The following is a 23,003-nucleotide window of genomic DNA, read 5'->3' as shown; positions in this document are numbered from 1 at the left end:
CAAATTGGACCACCCTGTGTCTCAATCCCAGCCCTTGGGGAAATGGTAGCTCCCATCAGAACACACCCTACACAATACACCAGGACGAGAGGTGTCTGGGGATCAGCTCCCGAAAGTCAGAATTTGGAAAAGGCGTTCCCCCAAATCACACCCTTCACCTCAGCCTGGGAACTCAGGAAGACATCAAAGGAACAGGACTCACAATTCCAGAGTTTGTCTGAGAGACGCAGGCTGCTTCACAACGAGGTATCTCAGAACTCTGTCTGAATGACCCTCTTGTTATAAACCATTAGAAGCAGCATAACAATGCCATGAACTTGTCTCTGAAGATGATAAAGAAGGGAACAATTCCAGCACTCCTACTACAACTGTACTTTCAGAATAAAAACTCAAATACAGGCTACAGTGCACTAATGTTTGCTGGGATGGACTCCTGGGAATTCAGGAGAAAAGGGATGGGGGTGAGGGCTCAAGTTCGTGAGCAGGAAATGGAGGAGAAGACTTAAATCAAATGAGTTTATTGTTCTCCACTGGTGGTCCTGTAATTATGATGCCCTGACCTTCTGGATAAAATTCCTATTACTCTGATGCACTGTGCCTGTTCATCACCCAAGTGTATTTGAGGGCTCAAGATTCTTGTAAAATACAAAGTGACTATTATGTGACTACTCTAATAATAAAATTACTGTGAAACCAAGTCCTCAAGGGGAAAAGGACGTCATGTTTCTACTAGGAAAGCCACATCCTAAAATGCATCGTGTCGTACAAACATGTCATTAGAAGTGAAAGTTGTAAGGCAGATTAATTCATGGACTGGATAGATATTCCAGGGTAATGTTTAGCATATGGTGTTTTAAATCAATCTTGGTAGTTCCTTCAACACTATTTGGTTTGAGGTTTAAAAACATGGGAAATACCAAGCATGAGAAAAGAGACCAGTTAAAGACTAATAAAACAACAATAGCTATTATAACCACTATGTTAGTTACATGCAGAATTCCCTTTGAGGGGAGGAGAGGATGTGTAGACTCAAACCACAAGGGGTCACACCCTGCAATGTATACAGATGGTATCTCTCAGTGGGGGGCTACAGTATTCTCATCCTTGAGAAGCAGGGGGTCCTTTCACTCCTTTGGATCAGGAAGGGCTACTGGCTAGCACTGCAGGTAGGAAGGAAATACATGGATAGCAAAATGTGAATGGTTATTATCCTGCAGGCAGCTCTGTTATCTAACGCCCTACCCATGCTTCTCTGCGCACATGCTCGGATGTAGAACTGGACTGTGCTCCTTCTGAGACACACGCCAGCAGCAGAACACGGAAAAGGTTTTAGGAAACCAGTGGAAGGGGTGTGATTCCAGTAATTCCTAGAGCCCCCTGACAGTTTCTCTCCTTAACTGTGTGTTACCCACACAGTACTACTGCAAATCCCAGCTAGACCCTAGGTACCAACTTCCTACAACTGTCTGGTGTTAAGAGACCCTTCTCCTCAGAAATGTTTGTGAATCTCCAGACTCTCTAGTACAGCTCGAGAGAAAGGCTGCAGAGCATATGCCACATGGAGAACGTCTGACTCGACAGTTCTCTTAAAGATCCAGGGGCAAACATGTCCTTTAAAGAAAGAACAGCCTCATTAATGCACTTGACCCAAGCACTATCATTCTTAAGGGTGTCTCCAAAAAAAGATATTGGGCATTAAAGAACAAATGAAAACAAAGCAATCTCTCCTCCCAGTCAAACAAGTAACACACCCCACTCATCGTCTTCTCTCCTGGAGACACAGAGGCAGAACTAGAGGGTTGGGACTGTGGTTCCAAGAAGGCACCTTCTAGTGATCTGAGAGCTTGCATCTCCCTCTTCTACCCTCAGCTCTGCACAACTAGTCACCGCCAGGAAGACATATTATCACAGGAAACCAAGACACAGGGCATGGGTCTTCTTCCACACAGGAATAAAAGCAACTCCCTAAGCGTGCACCCCGCCCTGCAGCTTTTCACCAAGAAAATGTGAAAAATGTGATGTCCATGCGTCAGCGCTTGAACCCCATTCTTATGGCATTAGTGTTGCTTGCAGTCATTTTCGACAGAATCATGTGTGTAATCTCAAACATGTGGCAGGCTATGTGTTCCCCATTTACCAATTATTTAATTAGCTCTGTTTGTCCTTTGAGAAACAGGCAACGTAATATTTCTTTATTTCCTGTATTTCAGAATGAGTGAGGATATGCCAAATATTTTCAAAAGTCTACAGCTGTATCCTATTAATCCATACAGTCTGTTAGGGAAGTATTACTAACATCAGAAGAGAAAACTTCTCTTCTCGTTATACCGACATGCCGCCATCGCCGACTTCAACCACGCTCTGATAACCAAAGCGAAGGCTAGGAGAATGAAAGTGCTATAGAAACATGAGCCACTCAGACACCGTGCAATATAAACCCTCACTAATATCCTTAAGTTTTCCTCTTTATTTTCACTCTAGGCATTGGAGAACATGAAAGAAATAATCTGTAATAAATTAACATCTGTATTTATGCAAAGTAACAAGGGTCTACTCCTTCATGTATGATTTCTGATGGATCTTTTCCCATTCTGAATGTGGATTTTGATAAGCACACCCATTCCAATGAAACAATTTATGTAACAAAATCCCCTCAAAGCTCTTTTTGGGGTTTCAAAAATCTGCTTTTCTCTTTTGAAATTATAGCTTCCCTAATATTGTCTAAACCCGTAAGCACAGTCCGTGGTCTGTACCAAGTGAAGTCCATCCTTAGTATGCAGCAGAGTCCTAGGCATGTGCCAGGCATTTCTGTTCCACTCTGCCCAGGCCCCCTGAGGAGATGCTCCTGTTCATCCTCAAGCTAACGTTGGGACAGCCAGCCACAACCAAGCAGATCTTGTTCCCACTGAGAGTCAGCTACCCCCAATTTACATTGAGTGCTTAACACCATCTCATAACATCTCTTTGTTCACAGTCATGGTGACTCTATGCCAGAAAAAATGGCAAATCAATCGACTGAACTTTTTTTCAAACACTGCATGAGTATGTTTTCCTCAACTCATGGTTTTGCTCCACCTTCATACCTTCCTAAAAAAGAAAATTACTCAAACCACGAGCAGACAGGAAATCTGTCATGCAAGAGAATGAATGACCGGTCATCCTCCTTTATATCAAGACCTCATGACTGCAGAAAGGGGCTTTCCATCTGTCAAACCGCATTGAAGTGAAATATGCTTTTCTCACTCTTTCAGTTCTGCACTTTTCTTTCTTTCTTCTTGTTTTTCAAGTTTGTCCAAACTGCATTGATAGTTAACAAACATTTCTCCATGTAACCTCTGTCCAGAATTCTCCAAGGTCAAATGGATGCAGCCCATTTGTAAGGAGCTTTGTTATGGAAAGTTACAAAAATGGAAACTCTTGTTAAATCTGCTTCTTAGTGAGACATGACAGCAGAGGGCCGCCCGATGGCTCAGCTCAAATGTGAAATATATTACTGAATAAGCAGAGAGGGTATCACTCAGGCCGAAATTATATTTGTAACATTTCAAAACACATCTTTTCTCCTTCATCAAAATCTCTCCCACATAAGTGATTCACACCACTTCCCAAAGTCCTACAGACAGACCACCTATAGAAAAGGGAGACACTGAAGAACTAAGAGCAATGAACAGTAGCATGATCTTCTCTTAGAAAACACCCTGAATGCTGTCATCAGTAACCCTCTGCGAATGGAATTTGGCCCAGGTCAGGTATGGGCTAGAGCTAGAATCAGCATGAGAGGCAACCAGTGAAATCTGAGGCTACAGTAAGACCCAGGAGCACCAGGATAAGGCTCAACTGAATGCCAAGGTTACCAAGGCAGACTCAGTGGCAGGGAGCTGTCTTCCCACCAGCCCAACGTGCCCTCCTGTCGAGCTCTTCCCTTGTGGACCAGGTGCTGGTGGGGAAATCATCCTTCCCAGGGACAGAACCACAGTGCACACCATGAGGAATGAGAGGGTGATGACTCTGTTCACTGGCAGCGGCATTCCTCTTGGTCTTAACTCATTAGCGAATTTGCCTGAAGGAAAGCACCGAACTTCTGGCCCACTGATGCTCAGACATCTCCTCTCTTGTAAACGAGCAAACACTGCTCTTGGGAAGGGCTGTGCAATGCCACATTCTTTAGAAGGTCAGGCTCATCTAGTTATTAATAGTCACCTGAGAATTTCACATATGCTTGTCTTCAGAAGACAGTGGCACGCCATGGTTAAGAGCTCAGCGTGGTGAATGCTATTGGGAAGAGGCCAGTGACTACTATTAAGAGCCAGTGTGTCCGTGGGTCACTAGTCTTCCATGGCTCCTGTCATGGAAAGTTCACATTACTGTTTGAGAGTGTGAGAAGCAAGGGAACGTGGGTCTATTTAAGCCTTATTCAATATACTGACTCACAATGGACAAAGTAGTCAAGTTTTAGTTTCTTGTGAAGGAAAAAGAAGGGATTTTGGTCAGGCCAGTGATTATTTCTGTTTGGCTCATTTGTTTGTTCATTCAATTGTGTGACAAATATTTATTGCCTAAATGCTGTTCAGTTATGAGAGGGGATAGAGGCCCTTCAGTATTCAACCCTGACATTGACTGAACGTTGGAATTGGCATATCTGTGACTCACCCATTATACTGTCTGTCCCGTTGGCAGGAGGTGTACAGGAAGAGGTGCTGTAATGGTTTGTACCACTACGATGGAAAGTGGACATCGGAGGAAGACTGGAATTGATGTCTGCTGAGGAGTGTGATGGATAGCTCTGTAGTGAGACACAGAAAAAGTAGGCCATTCAATCACAGCATATTTAGCAAGTTAGCTTTCTAATAGTTCTCTCAGCACTCTCCACTTTGCAATGAAGACAGATTCTAGAATTTCAAAATAGTCAAGACAACATCTTGCTTAGATCTGACAGCTTTCATTTTTCAAATTATAAAACACAGACATAGTTAGTTGGTTTGGGTTTGCATCAAATGAAGAGGAATAAAATGGTAATGTAGGACATGAAGAAATGATCACAATCTCTAAATCTACATATTACTGCTTAAAATCATCTTTGAGATAGCAGCTACATAAAAGACCATCTCTGTTATTATTTGGGGGATGATGGGGGAATTGGCTATTGATATGACAAAAATTCCACTAAAGAATGAATAAAACAACATCAGGACCCATACATTCACATCACAGTTCATCCTGACGTGCTGGACACTAAATGGCAAAAAAGGAGTCAATGTCAAATCTTCCTGACAAATTGGATCATGTACCTAAACTCTAGCAGCAAGAATGAAAAGGTAAATTAAAAAAAAAAGCGCATGAATGATTAAATATCTGTTTAAAGCATCAATAAGTGAAGCCTTAAACCAATGATTATACTGAATTAAACTAGAACCAAGAATGACATATTTCACTTTGTGTTGTTTTTTTTTTTTTTTAAATACTCTTCCCATTAGCTCCACCTTATAGCTGGCTAGGAAAGAAGAACCACGTGTTCAATAAATCACCTGCTTGAAGGTGTGGCTTTTAAGTTCCATTACTATCCTAGTTGGTCAAAGAAACTACTTTTTCCTGGGCCTATCACAGTGCCCCTAGGGTGGGCAATTAGTTACTATCCACTCATCTGCTTGGGAATGAGAAAATCCTCATAAGAGGCATGCTCATTTAGATGGGCACCTGGAGCTTTTTTACTTTTTAAAATAAAAAGTAGCTTAAAAAGTTATTCTCATAGACATTATGTAATTGTATTATGGCTATGAAAAGAAAATATTTAAGCTAAATAAACTTTTTTCTCATATGTAACATATAAAAGGACTAGGATCTTTAATATATTACTAGAGATGCTGCTGTAATTGTTTAATTTCAAATTAGAAATTGAATATGAGGCTGACAGGGGTACTTCAAGCCCCAGCATTTTTCCACAAGGAGAAAAAAACCATTTTCTTGCTATTGTCCCGTTTAGTTTTGCAAGACCCACTGTAGGTTCAACTGCTTGCTTAAAGATTCCACTCCCACTTCCAGCTTGTCCACAATCTGAAGGCACTTTCATTTTGTACCATGCCAGTTAACACTTAACGATTTGCCACCTTTCATCCGTCAAGTCCATTTCTGCCTTTACTCATACATGGTGAGCTCTTCAAGGGGAGGGACAGAGCCCACACTGTGCATTGCTCACCACTTATGGCTGAGTACTGAACACATAATCACACTACATGCTCAGAACAGCTGGTTATCAGTTAGAACTTGGTAAATGTGGACTGAAATATGGCTTATTTGAGAGATAACAGTCCCAACAATGAATCTACATTTCAGACCTAAGTCTGTCAATGACACATGGATGTCTATGAAGATATTACCTCTGCACCCAAAATAGTCCAACTTGAAAGACTTCAGTGAAAAAACTGACATGATCCCTTTAAACCTCCCCAAGTTCCCGAGAATGCATTCCAAACTTTTCAATTTCATGGACCTCCTTCCTTGACCAAAACATTCCTCAGGCCACCTGTTAAATTCATTTCTACTTGTCACACAAAATATATCCCAAGTAGCCCATGAAATTTTCTCTGAAAGATAATAGAGTGGGCCCATCCTGAAGTACAGATAACTTGAAAGACTGGATAAACCACGTACCAGTAAATGCAGATGACCAGACAGAGCTATTTCTGCTCTGGAGCTAAAGACTAATAAAGTGGAACAGAAAAAAAAAAAAAAAAACCAACAAAAAACAACAGAATATGGAAAGGCAAAATGAAAGAGAAGGTTTGATTCTTCTTCTACAGCTCTATTCTTTGCTGAATTTCTGAAGAACAAGTATAAACCAGTATGTAAACATTTTAAAAAAAGAGGAAAGGGGTTACAAAAAATTGAGTAACTATAATAATCACAAAATGAGACAGTTAAAAGAATTGTCAGTGAAAACTTTTGGATTCGACTGACTTTGGGTTAATATTGAGTTCAGAGAAGAGAAGTAAAAATTAATTCCTGCAGATCTTAATGTGGAAACCAATGTAATCCATGTAAGTCAGTTATTTTTAGAGACTAATCAAAAATTAAAGGCTCAAAGAACTGACATTTAGAACTAGATTATTTTACAATGAAACTATTTTCAAAACTGCTGCCACTTAGAAAGATAATAAATACACTAGAGATAACATCAGTGATATGTAAATAATGTCTCTTTTGGAGGATTTTATGATGAACTTTAGGCACCAGGCTAAGAACAGTATCTCCCGGCCGGCGCCGGGGCTCACTAGGCTAATCCTCCACCTTGCGGCGCTGGCACACCGGGTTCTAGTCCCAGTCGGGGCGCCAGATTCTGTCCCGGTTGCCCCTCTTCCAGGCCAGCTCTCTGCTATGGCCAGGGAGTGCAGTGGAGGATGGCCCAGGTGCTTGGGCCCTGCACCCCATGGGAGACCAGGAAAAGCACCTGGCTCCTGGCTCCTGCCATCGGATCAGCGCGGTACGCCGGCTGCAGCGGCGGCCATTGGAGGGTGAACCAACGGCAAAGGAAGACCTTTCTCTCTCTGTCTCTCTCTCTCACTGTCCACTCTGCCTGTCAAAAATTAAAAAAAAAAAAAAAAGAAAGTCCTCTTAAGTCTTTTTTTTTTTTTAAATTAATTTATTTATTTGAAAGTCAGAGTAACAGAGAGAGAAGGAGGGGCAGAGAGAGAGAGGTCTTCCATCCGCTGGTTCACTCCCACTTGGTTGCAATTGCTGGAGCTGTGCCTATTCAAAGCCAGGAGCCAGGAGCCTCTTCCAGGTCTCCCACATGGGTGCAGGGGCCCAAGGATTAGGGCCACCTTCTACTGCTTTCCCAGGCCATAGCAAAGAACTGGATTGGAAGTGGAGCAGCTGGGACTTGAACCGGCGACTATATGGGTTGCCAGCACTGCAGGCAGCAGCCCTACCTGCTAAGCCACAGTGTCAGCTCCATCACTCTAGTTATTAAAGTATGCTCTGGTTGGTACAAAAGCAGAGAGTTGTTTTTTTTTGTTTTGTTTTGTTTTGTTTTTTTGACAGGCAGAGTTAGTAAGAGAGAGAGAAAGAGACAGAGAGAAAGGTCTTCCTTCCGTTGGTTCACCCCTCAAATGGCCGCTATGGCCGGCACGCTGAGCTGATTCAAAGCCAGGAACCAGGTCCTTCCTCCCGGTCTCCCATGCGGGTGCAGGGCCCAAGCGCTTGGGCCATCCTCCACAGCAGAGAGCTGGACTGGAAGAGGAGCAACTGGGACAGAATCTGGCACCCCAACCGGGACTAGAACCCAGGGAGCCAGCACTGCAGACAGAGGATTAGCCAAGTGAGCCACGGCACCGGCCTTCAAGAGTGTTTTTAGAGTCTATTGATAACATAAGTGTTGAAAATGTTTCCAATAATGACTTTTTAAAAATCTCTATTTGAGTTGATCATTTAAATTTAGAAAAATATCTGGGACCAAATACTAAGAACAGAATGATGCCTTGGGCATTCACACCCTTGACCACATGAATCTTTTGTGCTCAATTCTTCGCTGTGGGAACTCCCCTGTGCATCACAGCAAGTTTACCACTGGCGTGGGCCTCTACCCACTGGATTCCAGGAGCACCTACCCACAGGATGTAAGCACAACAACAGCAAAGCATTTTCAGACACTAATAAATGGTCCCTCAAGGGCAAAATCACTCCTTGTTGAGAACTGCTTGGCTAAGGTTTCTGCTACAAAAATAAAAGATAGCAGAACTTCTGTTTGTACTAAAATTATCAATTCCTAAGATTATTTCATTCTGTACTTCAAAGACCAGGCCTAAATCACACCAGACAGGGAGGACTCCATCTTATTTTTAAATAGAGCTTTGCCAAGTCTGTCCAAACTTCAATATTCTGCAACAACCCATCAGAAAGCCTTATTGAAACTCTACTCATCTGTGTGATTTTGTGTGTGTTTCTGTAATGTAGTCGCGATTACTTGTACAGGCTGAACATGGAATCTTAAAAGACTTAAGATTGATGACTTGATAGTCAGTACTGAACTACGTGGACTTTAAGCTTCATAATTACCCATTCTATGATAACATGGTCTGAAGTGGAGAGGGCAATCATGTTTCTAAAATGTTCTACCTTGACAGATAATACTAACTTGGCCAAAGTATAACCAAAATAATCTAGGGAAAGCTCTCTTTTCGTGAATTACCCCTTTGTTCAGGATGGGAGTAGCCAGACGCTGAGGGACTAAAATTGTAACAAGCTACCATTATTTTTCAGTGAAAGGACACCAACAGCTACTGTAATTCGACATTATTCTCCATCAGCGTCAGGTTCCTCAGTTACTTCAGTGAGATTTTCACATGATTAAATCCTGAAATTACAATGAAAACTACATGCAATAATTCAATAGTTTCACTCTTGATGGGAAAATTCATTAGGATACATAAGCAGGCACTCCACTCATTTACACCTTAAAATTCTCTAAAATTTGTTAACTGATGATATTAACCATGAAAACTCCATGCTTTCTGATGGGTAAATGACAATTACAAATACAGCTTCTGATGCAGCCAAACAGGTTAATTTTTCAAAATAATCTTTCTCCCTGGTTGATAATATGTTTTGGTTTAGCTAAACTCCTAAAAGGCATGTAGTTAGTTTCAGCTTTGCCTCTCTGTGCATTTGAGTACAATTTAAAGATACTCCCCATCCAGTGACCCTGATTGCGATAAAGTCAAATCACCTCATTCGAAATTCTAAAGTAAGATAGAAAAAGAAAGAAACATAGGGAGAGAAGAATGTTAAAAAGTAAAACAGGGGCAGGCCTAGCAGTTAAGATGTCTGTTGGGATATCTGCATCCCATCTCAATTTCACAGTGTCTGAATCTCAGTCCTGGCTCTGGCTCCTAATTCCAGCTTCTTGCTAATGCAGACTCTGGAGGGCAGCAGGTGATGATGGATCAAGTGGTTGTGTCCCTGCTGCCCATTAGGGAAGACTTGGATTGAGTTCCTGGCTTCTGGCTTTGGCCCAGGCCAGCTCTGGCTATTGCAAACATTTGAGTAGTAAACCAGCAGACAGGAGCTCTCTGTCTCTGTATTGCAAATAAAACCAAGTAAAAGAATTTCCCCTGATCCCCCTACAAATAAAAGTCAAATGACTGACTTAAAAAAAAGCAAAATTCCAGGCTGGCACCACGGCTCACTTGGCTAATCCTCCGCCTGCAGCGCTGGCACCCCGGGTTCTAGTCCTGGTTGGGAAGCTGAATTCTGTCCTGGTTGCTCCTCTTCCAGTCCAGCTCTCTGCTGTGGCCCAGGAGTGCAGTGGAGGATGGCCCAGGTCCTTGGGCCTTGCACCCACATGGGAAACCAGAAGGAAGCACCTGGCTCCTGGCTTTGGATTGGCACAATGCGACGGCTGCAGTGCGTTGGCCATGGCAGCCATTGCAGGGGTGAACCAATGGAAAAGGAAGACCTTTCTCTCTGTCTCTCTCTCTTTCACTGTTTAACTCTGCCTGTCCAAAAAAAAATTTTTTTTTCAAAAAACTTTTTTATTTTCAATCAAAACTTTCTATGCTCATACAGCACATATAGTTTTGATCATCAGTCCTCAAAGAAGTAAAAAATGATGCTGGGGAAGTCAAAATGTTAGTCCAAAGAAATTCTAGATTAATAATAGTTAACATTTCTCAAAGCTTTCATTCTAATCCCTTCAAGTAGGAGGTAGAGGAAGAGGAAATAAGGAAGTAAGTCATTCACTACTTACTGCAAATGTGCTGAAATTTGAGACATTTTGTGATTTATAGCTATGAACTCAGGAGATGATACAAAAAGGCTAACTCCATCGTCACCTCTGCCTGTCAGGACTGTACAGAGTAACACTATATGATATCTATGTCACTAGGATCAAATAAAGATATCTTCTCAAAGTTCAATGATATCAGAAATCTTTTGTTTATTTATGAGAAACAGAGAAAGAGAGAGAGAGAGAGAGAGAGAGAGAGAGAGAGAAATAGAATTTCCATATGTTAGTCCTACCGCCAATGCTTGCCATGGCAGGGACTGGGCTGTGCCGACGACAGGAAGGGACCTCAATTCAGGTCTCCCACATGGGTCACAGAAACTCAGTTGCATCCTACATCTCCACTGCTGCTCAAGGTCTGCATTTATAGGAAGCTGGAGTCAGGAACCTGAGCCAGTATCAAAGCCAGGCTCTCCAATGTGGGATGCAGGTATCTCAACCAGCATCTTAGCTGCTGGGCAAATGCCTCCTCAAAAATCTGGCTTTCTTTTGTTTCAGTTGTTTGTTTTTAATTTTCTTTATTTATTTGAAAGGCAGAGTTACAGACAGAGAGAAGGAGAGCCAAAATGAACCATCATAAGCTGGTTCACTCCCCAAATGGCCGCAACAGCTGGGGCTGGGCAGATCTGAAGCCAGGAGCTTCTTCTGGGTCTCCCATGTGGGTGCAGGGGACCAAACACTTGAGCCACCTTCTACTGTCTTCCCAGGCCATAAACTGAGAGCTGGATTGGAAAAGGAGCAGCCGAGACATGAACTGGCACCCATATGAGATTCCGGCACCATGGACGGAGGCTCAGCAAATTATGCCACAGCGCCAGTCCCTGCTCAGGAATCCTAATGTCAGGAATTTTTCCGAGTATAAGATACCTTTTCTAAATTTGCAGTAGTTGATCAAAAGAGAGGAAAGAACACAGAAATGTAGAAAGCATTATTTGCTTTATCAAAACAGATGAAGAATCACAAACATAGATATGCAAGAACAAAGGGGAAAACCATCAAATGAACAGCAGTGATGTGCGCACCACCCAGGATCCTGGATTTTCCGAGACCCTTTGCATTTGTAGGATTTGAGAGTCATACATTTTTATGCTATTCCCATCCTTTAAAAATAATGAATTTATTTTGTATCTATCTATCTATCTATCTATCTATCTAGATATGATATCTATGATAGGTAGATAGATAGATAGATAGATACACAGAGAGAGAAATCTATCTTCCATCTACTGGTTCACTCCCAAATGGCTGCAACAGCTGGAGCTTGGCCATCGTATCTGTACCCCAAACCCACAATGCAGGCTCTTTCCTCCAATTAATCATGGATTTTAATCCATATGTGGATCCTGGGATATAATTTTTGAAGCTAAGAAAGTCAGTCAGATGAGCTCCTTCTTCCAGGACAGACCCACACCAGGAAGGATAAGCGTAGGTGATGGACAAAGAAACTTTCAGATGAAAGACCTAGCTTCTACAGCCCAAGAGTTTTCAATTGGAATGAGGCAAATCAGAGGATCGGTGCCAGGCTGAGCTGTGTGGAATCAAAGCTCCAAACTGAAAACTGGGCAGCAGGTTTATGCAGAAACCTCATGATTGCTGTTACTGACAGGAGTGTACAGAAAACATGAACTCGTTCCTTCAGATGTGTCACAGCAGGTCAAAGCTGACACAAGCTGGCCAAGAGGAAATGGAAAGGCCCATCTGGGAGGCATGTAACCTCCTTGCAATGTCCACCAACTACACTCTGACCTCTGCAGCACAGGCTTCCAAACCTAGAGCAAAGAAACAACAAGGACCTGCCACAGCTGAAATCCTGCAACTCAAATGCAGTGTGTATTTACGTCCTGCAGTAAGCCAATGCTGTGATCTAGAAAGCACAGAACAAAACACAATAAACAAAAGAACAATGACAGAGAATCTGGGAGGGTCTGCGAAGGTGATCTGATTCTGTTTGATCACTAAACAATGCAACTCTAAGGACAATGGGCGTGCACCCTGTTTGCATTTACTTGCGGTGAGCGACCTCGTGCACATGCATGGGAGGACAGGCATGAGATTTCATAAACTAGCTGTGTTCTCACTCTCCCATGTAAGGCTGTCTTACCAAACGTTCGTGTGGGTGCAGGCTACAGTAGCTGCTAGACTGTGGAATATGAGAAGAATTGCCCAACATTCCTCCGTAGCCAGGCTGATTCATCCCACTGGAGGAGCTCCAAGGGTCACTGCTGTGATGGCCATCTGTAAAGGACAAAGAAAAGCATGACTTCTCCCAAGCAGTCAGCCTTGCCTTATAGAATAGGGGTTTTTCATGTACTTGAAAATGACTGCCTGTTGTGTATTCATCCCTGCATCGGTTAGCTGATGACATCAGAAGACAGTCGTCATTATTTCACCCCAAGTCGTTGTATTTTGTCAAACAAACATAAACATTTAGCCAAGTTAGTGTTCTCAGTAAAAACTCATCTGTTAAAAGAATACAGCACATTCCCACATAGAATATTGGTCACGTGAACAAGGCAATTAATGTGTAAGGGAACATTTCTTAGAATTTTCCTGACTTTTTTTCTTTGAAAACCAACTAGAAAATTAAAATTCTCCTAAATGTTCAGATAAAAATTAAGTGATCTAAACGTTAAAGAGTTGGCAAGTTTACAAGCTTTAAAAGCATATAAAGAAATATGTAGTAGTCAAAAAGACCGTCTCAGACTTAAAGATCAGATTTAATTTTTGTAACATGTTTAATAGATACAAGTAAAGTTGGAATTATATAATTGTGCTATGGAATTAGGGAAGCAGAATCTCAGACAACATAGTTCTTAGGTGATTTATTTTTATTTTTTGGTGTTCTAGTATGTAACTATAAACTTCAGTAGGAATTCAAAGTGTATACACTATCATAAGGTAAATATTACATTACAGATGATTTTGAGAGCCTCTGGATTTTATAAAACTACTAGAGTTAAAAAGAGGCTTAAAACTGTATGAAAAATATATGGAATATGTTCTAATATGAAGTTAACCTTTTGTTAACATTAATGTTAACATTAAAAAATACTCCTACAGACTTCCATTCTCTGGGCCTGCTGATCAAGAAGTTAGTAAAAGAAATGACCATGTTTGGTCTTAATTTCTCAAACTTAGGCAGGGAAGACGATCTATATTACTGTTGATGTCATTCTTTTCCCCACTTCTTTCAAAATTTTAACAAAACTTGCTGAGTGTTAAATGTACAGCAGGTACTGTTTCCTTGAAAATAAGATTATTTTCACCAGAAGTTTTTATTTAATAAAAGCCTTTTGAAAATGTAGGCAATGGGCAAATTAAATCTAATACTGTATTTCATAAAGCTTTTTCCCCCCACTGAATTTATTTATGTATGTATGTATGTATTAAAGAGTTTTTTATTTATTTGAAAGGCAGCGCTACATAGAGGCAGAGGCAGAGAGAGAGAGAGAAGCCTTCCATCTGTTGGTTCATTCTTCAGATGGCTGCAACGGTCTCCCATGCAAGTGCAGGGGCCCAAGAACTTGGGCCATCTTCTACTGCTTTCCCAGGTCATAGCAGAGAGCTGGATTGGAAGAGGAGCAGCTGGGACTCAAACTGGCAGCCATATGGGATGTAGGCACTCCAGGCAGTGGCTTTACCCACTACGCCATAGCTCTGGCCCCTCCCACTGAATGTATACACCCAGAATTTAGAGTTTCTCAACTGGAATAGCTTCAGAACAAAGAGAAAGAGTCTATAGATTCTTCCTCTTAAGAATCATGCAAACAATGGGCCGGCGCTGCGGCTTACTTGGCTAATCCTCCGCCTGCAGCACCGGCACCCCGGGTTCTAGTCCCAGTTGGGGAGCCAGATTCTGTCCCAGTTGCTCCTCTTCCAGTCCAGCTCTCTGCTGTGGCCCGGGAAGGCAGTGGAGGATGGCCCAAGTGCTTGGGCCCTGCACCTGCATGGGAGACCAGGAGGAAGCACCTGGCTCCTGGCTTCAGATCGGTGCAGCGCGCTGGCCCTAGTGGCCATTTTGGGGGTGAACCAATGGAAAAAGGAGGACCTTTCTCTCTGTTTCTCTCTCTCACTAACTCTGCCTGTAAAAAAAAAAAAAAAAGAATTATGTGAACAAAATTATGTCTGTGATTTTGATGGCTCTGGAGAGATTGACAGATTAAATGGGCATTGAACTTAAAAACATGAGGCCACAGTAGTGAGCTTAAAATATCTCCCAGACAGTTTCTTGAGTGTCTTCCACCTAACTGCATATTCTTTTAAGTCCTGCCTACAATGGAAGCTGATGTGAGACAGGATCATGATGCAACTCTTTCTGTGCACATCATGTGAAAACACAGCTCTTTACAAAGTTATTATCCATGTATTTTAGATTTAGCTCTTAAATTACAGAAATGTAAGTGTCACTTTAAATTCAAACATGAAGTCCAAGATAGGTAGCACATACAACAAATAAATGAGAATTTGTATCATTGGACAAGAGTCTTCTAAAACATCTGGTAATATGATATGTTGGGCAGCAATATGCTTAGAATGGTTAATAGAACACTGTACTCACTGTAGACTTTTAAAAATATGTATTTTACATAAATTATTCTTTTCACAGTAAATATTTATCACATCCCATGATCTTCGCATAATGTTGTTTTTGAAAGAAAAAGAATTAGTGGCCAGCTCTGTGGCACAGCAGGCTAAGTCTCCAACTGCGATGCCAGCATCCTATATGGGTGCCAGTTTGTGTACCAGCTGCTCTTCTTCCAAGTCAGTTCTCTGCTATGGCCTGGGAAAGCAGTAGAAGGTGGCCCAAGTTCTTGGGCCCCTGTATTCCCATGGGAGACCCATAAGAACCTGGCTCCTGGCTTCAGATTGGGAAGCTTTGGCCATTGGTGCCATTTGGGGAGTGGACAGCAGATGAAAGACCTTTCTCTCTGTCTCTCCCTCTGTCTGTAACTCTGACTCTCAAATAAATAAATAAAAATCTTAAAAAAAGAATCGAATTAGACTTGCACAAATTAATTGTGCTTATAAACATCAACTGTACTTTCTCTCTCTCTTTTTTTTTTTTTTTGCTTTTTGGATATTCATGTGCAGACAAGAAAATTTGGCCCCCCTTTTGTGTGGTCTGCTATAAAAAGGAGTCTACTATTTTAATCCACTTGGTCTATCTGGCAATGAGCACCATTCAAGCAAATTACTTTCCTAGGCAAAGAGAAAAACCTATCCTTCAGTTACTTTACTCAGTGAGAATCTGCTTTGAGTGATGAATCCTTGAGTTGCTGGCCTCTGAGCACATGCAGGACAACTTCTCTCACTCCTCACTGAAGAGGGGGCTGATGCCAGGGAAGTTTACTGCTTGCAGCTAAAGGTACTAAGTCTTTGTCACAGCACACAGTGCCTCCAGGTAGCACAAACCACTGTGTCCCTTTGGGAGGTAAAGCCAGGGCAGGTCACAAAGATCAAGTATCTCTGTGATGGGGACCTCCGGTATGTGTGGAACAAACTCTGTATTCGAGGAATCCATTTGCTTCAATTTTATAGATTTCCCATGGAATTTCAGGGAGCTCACAACCAAAAAGAGCTCACATTCTGAAGGGAAAGATGAACCCTTCTGAACCAGAATGATTTTGCATGGTCCACTGTAATCTAAGGGAGGCACCAGGCTGTTCCCCCCGCACTCTCTGCCCCAAGCGCACGCAACTTCCTGTGACATGGCCCTCCCTAGAGTGGTACAATGAAGAAAATGCCATGGCACTTTGCCAAGGTACACTCAAATAAGGTTTCCATGCCCAGGCGAAAAAGAGTGCACATAGGGGTTCTTAGAAAATTCCATACCTAAACTCAGGGTATTAACTTAGTAACAGTGTCACAGGCATCTCAGGGGTACAGCCCTTAGCTGCACCCTCCAGGAGGGAAATTCTCGAAGTAGCTGTCATCATTTTAACCAACTCGGTTGTTTCTAAGAAGCACAAAGAAGTTATATTTCCAGAGGCAAGACTAGCAACTCTGGGAGTATGCACCCATCTGTGCTTACCTAAATATACAATTAAAAGAAAAAAATACACTGCACCTATCCTGAAAAAACGTTGGGTCTTTCACCCTTAATCTGTTAGCATGTTGGGAAAGAGCTTTCACTGTGCAATATTCCAGTCTGTAGTCAGGTCATCTCATCTTAAGTGAAACCCTTGTTCTTACCTATAAAATAATAAATGATGGGAAATTTTATATCATGTTTCAGATACAGAAGAGCAACTTGTTACCTGCTGGCTAAATTCAGGATGCTCAAAACAGCCTAGAGCCACAAAACATCTGATCATGCACCCACCTCCTTTTTGGGGATGGTGAGGATGTGGGTAAGGTTGGCCAAGGGAGACCACCAGCACCATCAGCTCTCAGTGAAGCTGACCCATCTCACCTTTACTCCCTATTGCTCCACAGGCTCTAACTTAAAGCAAGAAGGTCTAAGGACAGTTTCAGTTCATTAATTTATGGTCAAGGAATTCAATTCCTGAGAAGAGCGTGACCTCCAAGATTCTACACTTGCTGACTCTTCTATTTCTTTTGCCCCACATATGACATTAAAAGGGCCAGGAAGAGTCTGCCCAGTAGATCTGCCTTGAGAAGAAGAAGTGGCATCTTACCTTGCATGAAGAAGGAGCTAGGGAAAGTGCTGGCTGCTGGTTTTGAGGAGGGGTAGCCTGGCGAGTCCCTATTGTAGTCGGCAGTGCTTGCTGACGGAGCGTAGACCTGAAGAGGGAGAGCCAAGTGAGTTTTGCTTCCTGCACTGACCAAAGCACCTCAAGGTCCATTGTTTTCTAAGGAGCAGGTACTCTGACCAAAATCTAGAAACACTGTCCCTTTCAGGAGAGAGCAGAACGAACAAAATTGCTCGGTGTATTTCAGTGAACGGAATAAACAGGTATGATACTTTCCAGTCATAGGCAAGAATTCTGCAAACCATGTCTACCTGTAAATACACTGCATAATACCCATAGAGTAGTTCTATGTGCTCAATCATTCCTTTTAAAACTGAAACAAAACACACAGCTGGCCCAAGAGCATATGAAAAGTGAAACAGAAAGACATCAAGCCTCTCCCAAATGGTAGAGTAAAAACTCTACTTTTCAATGAAAGATTTCACTAAGAGAGAGAGAGAGAGAGAGAGAGAGAGAGAGAGAGAGAAGGAGAAGGAGGACCCAGACTTCTTAGAATATTAAATTCCCACAGTGTCAGCTTTTTTCAGAGATGCATGAAAAGGCCCCTGAAAGCTGGACCTCCGTGAGACCACCAACAATCAGTGTGAGCACAGGAAGCAGGGGAGGCTCCTCTTTAGTGCCTATTATATTTGTGTGTACAATAAACAGAAAAAGTGTGCCAAAAACCTAATTTACTTACATTCGTTTACTAATGCTCAAGAGACTTGGAGAACTAGTTCTTTATAAAAATAGCCTGTGTATTTTCTTGTTTATGTTTCCTTTAAACAGGACAGCATAGTCGAAAAGCATAAATTCATAAGGTATAGTTTAACTTTAATTGGTTTTCCCCCTTGCCTCTTCTGCTAAATATAATTTTTTTTAATCCCCATTTTCTTTTGCTGTAAAAGTTCCTCTCTCCAGATGGTCGGAAAGACTGAAACACTGTTATCCTCTTGATGAAAATGGATACCTTCCTGCCTCCATTTTGAAGCAGCGGCTCACAAAATTGGCAGTGAGCCTACAGTGATATTCACAGGTCACAGTAAAAGGAAAAGAAATTCACCAATAAAAAGGCAACTGTAGGGTTACCAAAAAATAGCTCCCATTTTGTTTTTACTGTGCAACACACTGAACAAACACCCTCAGAAAAAGTATATAATTGCTCTCAGAACACCAGAAATCACACACTAAGCATTAATACAAGGTTTAGGATTTCACAAAGGAAATGTCCACAGCGACAGATGTGGAAAAACATGCACACACATCTATACATCAGATACATGCTGCATATGCCCCACAATGCCCTTGAGAAGTGGCAAGTCCAGGAGATTAAACACAACAAAAACAAACCAAAGAAACCCACTGACGTTGTAGAAAACGTGAAGGATTCCTAAGTCATGGAGGAGCATGCATTCCATATTTCACACAATTTTATTCTGTAATTTTATTCCCATTTAAATGTATAAACAGCAACTTGCTTTTATGTCCACATGGGCTTATAATAAGGAATTAAACATTATTCAAGCATCTTGAAGGAACAGGGAATAAAACATGGGTCAAGACTCCAAAAACAAATCAAGGTCTTAAATCTGTCAACTAATTTCAGTACTTTCAAGAGAACTTTATGAGTAGCAAACAGTTTGGGATACACTTAGAGGTCTGGAGAGAAGACTAAAAAGAAGAAGGAGACATCCTATTCTAGAACAGGAGAAACTGAAAATGAGATCATGTCATTCTAATGACAGAATGAGCACAATACTTGTATGACTGTCACGTATTGACATGCTGGTAGCCTGCCAGGCATTTGGACAGTGTAAACACAAGCGAGGCATTATCCTCCAGTTTAAGAATCAGTATATGCAAGTAAATTTACTATAAAAATGAAAATAAACTCTGGCCTCTATTATTAAGTCATCTTACACTTTACAACAACTGAAATCCATTCTCTTAAAATAATTCATAGCTTAATTTTAATGACATCTTTTACTACCTTATCCTTAAACATATACATTATTACTACAACACTACTGTATGATACCTAACAAGGTTCATCTACTTTTCCAATTTTGGAAGAATTACTTGGCATTTCTTTTGGGAGATAAGGAAAAATTTGGCATTTTTTGGTTATTTATGAGGATGCTACTTTAAATATGAATTAATGATCAAGCTCAACTGTCTAACGATAAGATCATTTACCCCAAATTTATAAATATTGCTTGCCTAGAAAGGGGTATTTATGCGGCTAAAAAGTTCTTAGGCTAATTACACTATGTATTTTTTACTTTTCTGGCTATAGCCAATTGATGACTCTTTAGGTAAGATGAAAGTCTTTGTTAACAGGGAAGGGACAACTGTTTATGGTTTCTTAAAAAGGCAATTTTAGGCACATCTGATAAATTCCTTACATATTAATTCACAGACCAGGTACACTATTATTCCATTTCTATTTCTATATTTCACCAGTTTCATCTCCGAAATTATTTTTTAGGGTAAGCCCTCTCTGTATTTGTTTACATAAGTAAACACTGAATAGAACTATACTTTTTAATAGAAGGAATCAACAAATTTATTTAGTTCATTTTCAGCATAAAAAAATTCAATAATGGAAAGGGTAAGGCAAATTGCTCAAGACAGAAAATTTCTAAAGACATACAACTGTTACTTTTATTTTTATCACTTGATAGGTAGTTTCTTTTACAATGGTAGAAGTTATAAAATGATATTTACAAAAACAGTGATCATAATCATTGTTCCTCAGCTTAATGTTTTAATCTTTAAGGACCTGAATGACCAATAAGAAACTTCATTTTTATTTCTGTCCAGCAGATTGCCAATTTCTCAATCAGAAGATTTCAAAGTCCAGGTTTCAATAAGGCATTTAATAGTGAGTGATTCAACAGGAAAAGGCCACATCCATTTGGTTTTCATTATTATCATTCTAGGTATAAGAAAAGATTACTAACATAATCGTTAAATAAAACAGTTTTTTATTCAATGAGTAGAAGAACAGCAAACATCCCATATCTCTTCATGTTGTTGGAATAGTTTAACGCCTGGTACCAGAAAACTGATTCAGTCTAAAGTGAAATAAAAGTCCCACACTCGAGTATAATGCATGTAAGTGTTCCCAACACTGAGACGTAAGGGAAATCTAGATCAAACAAAAATTCACACTCCACTTTTCTCTAGTAAGGTGGCTCGGATCAAGGTGACTGTTGGCATTCTCATTCTTTCTACAAGAGTCGCTGAAGAAGTGTGAAATTTGTGTTGCCAAATCGGAAATGGGGACTCTTGTCCAAAACTCACAGGTCACAGCTCTTTTACTGAATCATTTGTTGAGGAAAAGCTTCACAGAAAACTAATAGCAAGGTATATTTAATACTCAAAGTCAGCAACAGTATCTTTTCTCTTCCAAGCCTGAACTGAAACAAAACAAAACACAGAAATCCCGAGTTTAACAAAGATCTCCAGATAACACTAAACCTTGAACTGATAAAAGCAAAAAAGCTTTCATTTTCCAGATTCAATTTTGTTGTCATCTGAGAAGTACTACTACGGTGCATTAGCTGTTCCATTCAATGCTCCCAACTACCCTTTCTGCAGGTATCAAAGATACAATGTAAGTTCTTTTAAACAGAACATCTGCCTATTGGTGAAGTGGGGAACAAAGCAAGCACACAAACCAGCCAACACAATGAAGGGAGGATGCCTCCTACATTGTCAGGCCTTCATCCTCACTGTCTTAGCACCTCACTTTCACCTATGGAGATTTTAACATGACAACAACTGTTGTTTGTTTGGGGCTTCTTATGAGACATCTTTTGTTGGAGTACCATAAACATTATTTCTAATCTTCATAATGATCACACAACATGGCTATGATTGATAGTATCATTGTTAATGCATAGGGTCGAAGTATCACAGGGTACGTATTGGCTCAAACCAGCCTTGCTTTGACTGTTAAGTCCCAGCATTTCTTTCTTTCTTTCTTCTTTTTTTTTTTTTTTAAGATTTATTTATTTATTTATTTGAAAGGCAGAGTTACAGAGAGGCGGGGCAGAGAGAGACAGAAGTCCCCCACCTGTTGGTTCACTCCCCAAGTGGCCACCAACATTTGGAGCTGAGCCGATCCAAAGCCAGGAGCCAGGAGCTTTCTCCAGGTCTCCCATGCAGGGGCAGGAGCCCAAGAACTCAGGCCATCCTCCACTGCTTTCCCAGGCTATCGCACAGAGCTGGATCAGAAGTGGAGCAGCCAGGACTCTAACTGGCACCCAAATGGGATTCTGGTACTGCAGGTGGCAGCTTTACCTGCTACGCCACAGCACTGGCCCCAATCCCAGCATTTCTAAGCCAGGTAAGTCTTTTGAGTCTCCCTGGTCTTGAGATTACTATCTGTAAAATGGAAATAACAATGCACACTGTGAAATGTTCGTGTGAGAATTAAATGGTATAATGTATGGAAAGTAACTGGAATGGTATTATGCACACTCTGAGGCATGCAAATGAAGACATCAGACATCAGGGTTAATGTCGTGGTGCTATCACTTTCATTATATGGACAAATGTGAATCCAGAACATTAGGTCACTTTTCCATGTTAAAAATGTTTCAAAAGTAGTAAAGCAAGGATTTAAACTTGTCATCAAGCTCTACTTTCTTTCCATTAAAAACAAAATTCCTTGTTTTTAAATGGTAAAAAAGATACTCTAAACCATCAACATGAGGCTATACTTCAGTCATAACCAAAGTACAATTAATTGATAATTACCTCTTAAGAAAATGAAATTTCACAAGGTATGTTTATGGTTGATCCATGGCATATTAAGTGAGCCGCTGAAGTGGGAACCTAACTCTAAAGAATAAGATGTGGCTTTGGATCACGCATCAGGAGAAGTGTCACTATGTGGGGATGGGTGATGGCAGCCGTTTATAACTCCTTAATGTTCCTGTCCCTTCGTGACTCACAACTACCATCTGAAGATGTACTTTCCAAAGTACTCAGTTCAGATTCATTGAAACCTTGCAACTGAGGTTTGTTCCGACCCTCACTGAGTGTTACTGTACGTCCTATGCTGAGCAAAAAAACAGCAAAGCAGAATTGTGCGGCAGATGCCCAAGTGCTGGCCTGGCTCACTCAGTTGCTCAGAACTCCGAGAGATCTCACAAACAGTCTCAAGGGTGACAGTTCAATGCCCAAATGCCAAGAGCTTATCGTGTGTGGCTGCGGTCTTACAAATCCAGGCCAGGCTTTGATTCTCCCAAGAAACAAGTAGGGAAACATACGTGTAAGTGCTTCGCTCATTTCCCAGGTGACTTGGCTGGATTCTCAACTGTTAATATGTTCTGAAGACATATTAAAAAAAAAAAAAAAAGAATGGCTCAGGGGCAGGGATGCCTCCACTTTCGTAAGAGTTAAATGGACCCTGTAATTGTACCACATGACCAATTTTGCTAGCTGATCCATAAAGCCAGGTGAAGATGTGCTGAGAAAAGACAACCTCCAGGTAGAATGTAAACAGCTTTGGCAGGACTGGA

The 23,003-nt window shown here is 41.2% G+C and overlaps 1 protein-coding gene across 50 annotated transcripts in view; it reads right to left on the bottom strand.

Moving 5' to 3' along the window:
- Positions 1 to 23,003, bottom strand: part of TCF4 (transcription factor 4) — a 390,316-nt gene that overhangs the window by 41,818 nt on the left and 325,495 nt on the right. For all 50 annotated transcript variants that reach the window (XM_051851926.2, XM_070050130.1, XM_070050128.1 and 47 more), the window contains 3 exons: positions 17,416 to 17,521; positions 12,879 to 13,012; positions 4,651 to 4,783 (listed from right to left, as the gene is read on the bottom strand). In XM_051851926.2, the coding sequence (XP_051707886.1) occupies positions 4,651 to 4,783; positions 12,879 to 13,012; positions 17,416 to 17,521 (373 nt within the window). The remainder of the gene's footprint in view (positions 1 to 4,650; positions 4,784 to 12,878; positions 13,013 to 17,415; positions 17,522 to 23,003) is intronic.

This window comes from Oryctolagus cuniculus, chromosome 10 (genome assembly GCF_964237555.1).
Source record: "Oryctolagus cuniculus chromosome 10, mOryCun1.1, whole genome shotgun sequence".
Lineage (NCBI taxonomy): Eukaryota > Metazoa > Chordata > Mammalia > Lagomorpha > Leporidae > Oryctolagus > Oryctolagus cuniculus.
The sequence above is the reverse complement of the archived record's forward strand: the minus strand, read 5'-3'. Positions and strand labels throughout refer to the sequence as shown.